The sequence below is a fragment of the Galeopterus variegatus genome, unplaced genomic scaffold, assembly GCF_000696425.1.
Source record: "Galeopterus variegatus unplaced genomic scaffold, G_variegatus-3.0.2 Scaffold2342, whole genome shotgun sequence".
NCBI lineage: Eukaryota > Metazoa > Chordata > Mammalia > Dermoptera > Cynocephalidae > Galeopterus > Galeopterus variegatus.
Genome location: NW_007728453.1, coordinates 223,928 through 231,127, shown reverse-complemented (window position 1 = coordinate 231,127; position 7,200 = coordinate 223,928). Strand labels below are relative to the sequence as shown.

Here is a 7,200-nt window from a genome sequence, read left to right as displayed (position 1 = left end):
ATAATTTTAGTGGCAGTATAGGACAGATGTTGAGAACACATATTTGGAACCCGATTTTCTGGTATCAGATCCTGGTTCTGCCTCTCGCTTGTTATGCCACCTCTCTGTCTCAGTTTCCTCACCTGTAAAATGGGGATGATGATGGTATTTACTTTAAAATACTATTATAAAGAAATAAACAGTACATGTGAATAATGTATCTAAGTCTCTATAAATCTTTTAGAACATATCAGGTACACAATAAGTGCTTGTTATTGCTATGTCTAAGAACACTTCAGTTTTTTATAACTCACGAGCTAAGAATGGTTTTTATATTTTTAGGTGGCTGCAAAAAACCAAAAGAAAAATACTATTTATGACATGCAAATTATACGAAAGTCAAATTTCACATAAAATAAAGTTTTATTGAGACATGGTTGTTGTTCCAGTTGGCTCATTCGTTTATGGCTCATTCATTTGTGGCAGCTTTCGCATTACAACAACAGAGTTGTTAATTGTTTTAAAGTGGAATTTGTACATATAGGTCATCATATTATATACTAGTGAATTTGAGACTTGTAAGATCTTTCTCTGTGAATTGCCACTAACATATTCTCATGGGCAGAGTCCGCTGTTCCTTTCCTGCCTGGGATGAAGAAGCGCTTATTTTTTTTATCAGTCCTTTTAGGTATTGTTGAAATTTTATGGCACTTTTATGACAGTGGAAAATACTAAAGTTAGGCTTGTGATCTAAATGATAATATCAGCCAGTTATTGAACATCTGTCACCTTAATTTTTAACAAGTAAACAAATAGATGCAGAAAGGCCAAGTAACTTGTTCAAAGTTCTATGGCTAATAAGAGGCTTCTGGTTGACAGATAAGGTCATCAATGGATATTCATAATTATTTGTAATATGGAAAAATATGTATATTTACTTTATTTTATATTATGTGTATTATGCCTTTTTAAAATTTTCTGGAAAATAGTGGATTGGAGAAGGGTTAAATGCTATAAGTGAATAATTGTGTAGTATATGCATGTATTGAAATAACACATTGTATCCCACAAACGTATACAAGTAAGTGTTAAAATAAAAAAATTAAAAATTAAAAAAAAATTCTGCCAGATGTTATTTAGGTGGGCTTGCCATCAGTGCCGTCTTTCCTAAGATCCTTTCTGTGCCTAGATAACCTCATTTATTTCTCCCATGAACTTGACCTATATTCTTGTCTTTTTGCTATGTTTGACATGTGAAAGGGAATCCATTTATTTGGTGGCTAATTTGCTGGACTGTTCTTTGGTTGGTTGGGAGTGGAAGGGATAGATGGCCAGTGCCTCTTCTGGCCTCTGCTTTTACCCATAGCAGGTAGGAAGTCTTTAGTGTGCAGGAAATTTCCCCCTGCCCTGCTTCCTGCATCCTGCAGGTCTGTTTGTTATTGTAATTGATGGCGATAATCCACGTGGCCCTGACTCCATCGCTGCCCACGGGGAATGGAAAAGCAGTTTTGTTTCAGATACAAAGAAGTAACACTTTAATCTTCACTGATTCTGTGGTGAAAACATTACCATAGTTTCCCTCAGAGTATGTGACCAGTGGAAAAGGCACATGCTAAAAGTCATTAGTTGACTGTATGTAGTACTTACTTAAAAACAGGTTAGAGATGGGGGTGGCATGGGTAATGCAGTGTTTGAGGAAATTTCAGAATGTCTCCCTTCCCCCTCCTCCATTTCAAGCTCTGAGTAAAATTTTACTTTATAGGACCAATATGTATACATTTTTTAGAAATGAAGAAGATAAAATCATTATTGGTTATAAGGAGTGTCTGGTCCCCGGCTCCATACCTCAGGTCTCCGGGTGGACCCCACAACCAGGCACACTGAAAGCACCAAGGAGCATGCTAAAAACATCACCTCCATGTGGGTGGTGCACCACAGCCACCACAATAACCACGGCTGCTGCAAAAGTGGCTAGACACCCCAACCACCATGCAGATGGTCTGCCATCCACTGGATTGCATTAACAAAAGGAGAGTCGGAGAGTCACCAGCAGCAATAAAAAAAAGAAAAGGATGTCTCTCTCCACAAAGCCCATTTCAGAGTGACAGAAGAAGCATCTGCTCTATGATAATATTGGGGGACCTGATCACACCTCTCAGCATTGGACAGATCATCTAGGCAGCAGATCAACAGAGTAACCATTATTCTTTCAGAAGGAGAGAAGAAATCTAGGGCAATTAGAGGGGGGAAGGGGGGAGTGAGAGGGGGGATACGGAGAGATTGGACAAAGGGCATAAACAATAATTCTGACTTGTAACAATATATATGCTAGTAATATGGATTTGATCAAGATATCTCAATGTTGGACCCCAAAAATATGTATAATCAATTTTGATTCAATAAAAATTTCAGAAGGAGAGAAGAAATCTAGGGCAATTAGAGGGGGGAAGGGGGGAGTGAGAGGGGGGATAGGGAGAGATTGGACAAAGGGCATAAACAATAATTCTGACTTGTAACAATATATATGCTAGTAATATGGATTTGATCAAGATGTCTCAATGTTGGACCCCCAAAATATGTATAATCAATTTTGATTCAATAAAAATTAAAAAAAAAATCATTATTGGTTATAAAATATCTTTAATATTGGCAGGAACAAGGACTATTAATCTCTGTGGAGATTTCATATTAGAAGGGACTAATTTGATAAAAGATAATAATACAACATTCATTACATTGTGCTTCGTAGGTTTCAGGACATTTTCATACAATATTAAATATTTGATCTTTACAGTAACTTATGATCTAGAAGGAGGTTAGTTAGGTGGCTGAGCCAGGTTCACTAGGTAGCTAATGGTTAAGCTTAAAACTGAGGCCTCCTGATTTTCTGTGTAGTGATTGCCCTGTTGCCCATCATCCATCCTACCACAGACAGGCAAGGATGTGCCAGACTTCCAGTGGGTGGAGTGCGGTTTTCTGGCATCAGACACTAGGGTATGGTGATCAGTGGGCGCTGATGCTATTTATCAGTCAAGGACAAGAGTTCAGGAATTCTATAAGCTTTATCAGCCAAAATCTTGGACTGGTCCTGGACTTAGACACAGAGTCAAAAGTGCCTCAATTGTCAAGAAATTAATGACCAGAAATATAGAGTTAGCAGTTGAGAGCTGAAATCCATGACAAAATAACTTGCTCCCCTATGGAAACGCTGAAAGACATCGTCATACCCTGAATGTGAAGTGAAGTGATGGAGAAAAACCTGCACCCTTTCAGCTGGCCTCTGCACCCAGGGGCTGTGTGCTCACTTGCAATGCATCTCTGTATCATTCCTTTCTCAGGAACATATGTCATATTCAAGGCATATTAGTGTTCACCACAGCTTTATTTGCTCCCTTTCTAAGAAATTATGCAATTTATACCTTTCAGCTTAAAATGTTCATTATGGGATTTCAAAATTCTCTGTATTTGTACTTGTTCCTTCTTTACAAGGCAAACTTGGATTGTCTGCAGATCATCCAGAACTTTTTAACTGGAGAAAATGAAGCCACTCATTCATTTGCCAGGTATATATGGAATTTCTGCTGCTTAAGTAACCCGTATTTCATCTTTTCTTTTACAGAGTGGGAAACCACCCATTAATGATATGTTCACAGACCTCAAAGATGGGAGGAAGCTATTGGATCTCTTAGAAGGTCTCACAGGAACATCACTGGTGAGAGGAGCCGTCTTTGAAAATGAGTCTCATAGATTGTCTCTGGTCATAACTTGAAGGCACACTATGGGTACTTAAATGTAAAGGCTGAAATAGGAATATTCAAAAAAAGTGTTTTAACTAATGCTTTGATAGAGCAATATTTAGGCTTTCTTGAGGGCTCTATTTTTATCAAAGATAAAATTACCTTAAATGTTTATTGCCCTGAGACAGCTCAGATTGAGAATTACAAAAAAGAATGGATTTGTAAGTAAGGCATAATGTCTTGAATAGTAGAGAGTATAGAGACAAATTTAAAGGTTAATAGATATTTAATAGTTGTTCAAAAACATCGCATCTATTTTTATTCAGATTTTCAGTATTGTTTTGTTTGTTTCTTCATCAAATTCAACTCTATTACTTTATGTGTAAGGTACTCTATACTTACGCGGAAATAACTCTGCTAATGAATAGGATGCATTGTATGGGTACAAACTTTAACACTGGAGCTAGAATTACTATAACGTACAGGGAGATGCACTCTGAAGATGAATTCCTTTCTTGCCAAAGCATGAGGTGTTATACTATCTCTTTTGCCCTCCAGATGGTGGGCAGACACCTGTTAGAGAGGCCAGTCTCTCTCTCAGATAAGATTCCCCAGCCAGGGAAGTAGAACAATGCTGCCCAGGTTACCTTTCCGCAAGTGGGGAATCCCTGCCCTCTGAGTGGGCTCTTGTAATACCTCCTGGACCTGGGCTCGTGCCTCGGAATCCTCCTTGCTTTGTCCACATCTGTGCATAATAAAGGGGACAAAACTCCTAAATCTTTCTGCATCCACACTAAGTTAGATAAAAGAAACTTTGTTCCTAGAACATTGGTTTCCTAGCTTGTCTGCACATTCGAATCCCAGGGCAATCTTTTAAAAATTCCAAACCCAGATCACACCCTAGACCTATGAAGTTGCAATCTTTTGGGGTGGGGTTGGACACAGGCATTGGTATTTTCCAAAACTCCTTAGGAGATTCCAATGTACAGGCAAGTTAGGGAACCAGTATCTTAAGATGTTAGCGGGGGAATTGGTATACTGTAAGCCCTGGCCGCCAGGGTGGTGGCCTGAGACATCAGCAGAGCTCCTGGCTCTGTGGGGCCCTGCACTCTGAGCTGCTGTTCTGTGTTGTACTTCTCAGTGTCAGTATTTGTCAGGCATATTGAGGGACAATCGGTCTTATTTGCTTTTGTGTTTTATTTTCCAGCCGAAGGAACGTGGTTCCACAAGGGTACATGCCTTAAATAACGTCAACAGAGTGCTGCAGGTTTTACATCAGAACAATGTGAGCATGTAATGTGAATTTTGAGTTTTGTGCTACCATCAGCATTGTTTATTGTGAAACCAGCCACCTGTTCTGTGCATTGGCATCAATTGACTCCTGGAAACATTTTTTATTAAGAGAAGTATTGAACCTTTTCTATGAGTGAAGGAGCAGTCATGTGCTTTTTCTGATGGCTTTATTGATCTATTGTACAAATAATACATTTTGAGATTGAGGTTTACCTGATTCTTTAAAATGAAATTTCTCTTACCATTCACTTGTTTTGCTGTCCAAATGTGCTAAAACAAAAGCCTGGAGTTATATGAAGAAATTGTCTCAAAAGTTATTTTTTTGTTTTAATAGGTGGAATTGGTGAATATAGGAGGAACTGACATTGTAGATGGAAATCACAAACTGACGTTGGGATTACTTTGGAGCATCATTTTGCACTGGCAGGTGGGGAAATTTCCAATCACTTTTTAATAGATATTGAAAAATGTGTTGTTTGTGTATTAGTTTCCTAGGGCTGCCATGACAAAGTTGCACAAAATACTTGGCTTGAAGAACAGAATTTTATTCTCTTACAATTCTAGAGGCTGCAAGTCCAAGATCAATGTGTCAGCAAGGTTGATGCCTTCTGAGGGCTCTGAGGGAGAATCTGTTCCTTGCATCTCTCCTAGCTTCTGGTGGTTTGTTGGTAATCTTTGGGGTTCTTTGGTTTGCAGCAACATAACTCCAGTCTTCACATGTCATTTTCCCTATGTGCATATCTGTGTCCAGATTTTTCCTTTTTCTGAAACACCAGTCATACTGGATTTAGGGCCCACCTTACTCCAGTTTGACCTCATCTTGATGAACTTTGCAATAAAGCCCCATTCTGCGATACGGGGGGTTAGGACTTCAACATATGAATCTTGGCAGAATACAATTCAACTTGTGGCAGTTTGGTATAGAAGAGGATGACAAATTGCTGTATTTTCCTGGCTTACGAAAAAAAGTATCTACAGATCTTATGGAGATTCTTTCATTTGCCTCAATAATATCCTTTACAGGAAAGGAAAATCCAAGATCATGCATTACATTCATTTGTTATGTCTTTTTAGTTTTCTTTAATGTGGAACAGTTTCTGAGTCTTTCTTTGTATGTCATGATATTGGTATTTTTGAAGAGTACTTGCCCATTATTTTGTAGAAGGTCCCTCTGTGTGGGTTTGGCTGATGTTTCCTCATGATTAGATTCAGGTTATTTATGTTTGGCAGGGCTGCTGCAGACAGGAGGGTGAGTTCTCAGTGCACCATACCAAGGGGCACAGGCTGTCCATTAGTTCTCTTTCTGGTAGTGTTAGCTTTGATCATTTGGTTAAGGTGATATCTGCCAGGTTTCTCCACTATAAAGTGACTACCCTTTGTTATTAAAAAGTACCTTGTGGAGATATACTTTGAGATATAAATATTCAATTATTATCAAACTTTAAATCCATTAGTTTTAGCATCCATTCCTAATTCTTAGCTGGATCAGTTGTAATTATGATGCGTGGCAAATAGTCATTTTGTAATTTTATTGCTCCTTCTACATTTATTAGTTTGCTTTCTACTTGTAAGGCAGAGCTTCCCCTTGTCTCTTGTTTACCTGTCTGTCTTATCTCTCTGTTCATTCATTCATTTATATACGTTGTAGACTCATGGATTTTTGCACAGGTTTACAGTATTTTACTATTAATATTCATTTGGATGCTCAGGTTGTCTTAAGATTTGGCCAGTGTGAGCCCCTTAATTTAGCTCCTGTGTCCTTTGTTATGTTCACATCATTCCATGAGCACTAATAGACATGCACTACTTTAGAACAATGGTATAAAATAGTTCTAGAGTGTAATTATGATCACCGTCAGGAAAGGTACTTCATTCTTTGATTTTGTCTAATCAAAAGTTTTTCCTTTCTTCCTCCTTTTTGTAGAAAATAAAAATTGGGTTCTCTTCACATGAAAAGGTCTCTCGAAATATAGTATTAAAACATGACTTTTTATGACTATGAAAGTAGTGTCGACTTAAGCAAACATAGTACAAGTGTGATTTAAGGTACAGAAAATATAGTGATGTATAAAAGTGAGGTAAAAATCACCTCTAAATCCTAGTACCCCTGAATAATCACTGTTAAAATGGACTTTTGCAGGTTTTTTTTTTTTTTTTTACTTTTTTGTTTTTTTTTTTTTTTTTTTTTTTT

At 37.8% G+C, this 7,200-nt stretch overlaps 1 protein-coding gene across 1 annotated transcript in view; it reads left to right on the top strand.

Annotated features, from left to right (window-relative positions):
* Window positions 1-7,200, top strand: part of UTRN (utrophin) — a 288,470-nt gene that overhangs the window by 64,575 nt on the left and 216,695 nt on the right. Inside the window, exons 3-5 of the mRNA XM_008581386.1 lie at window positions 3,599-3,691; window positions 4,924-5,001; window positions 5,344-5,436. Of these exons, the coding sequence (XP_008579608.1) occupies window positions 3,599-3,691; window positions 4,924-5,001; window positions 5,344-5,436 (264 nt within the window). The remainder of the gene's footprint in view (window positions 1-3,598; window positions 3,692-4,923; window positions 5,002-5,343; window positions 5,437-7,200) is intronic.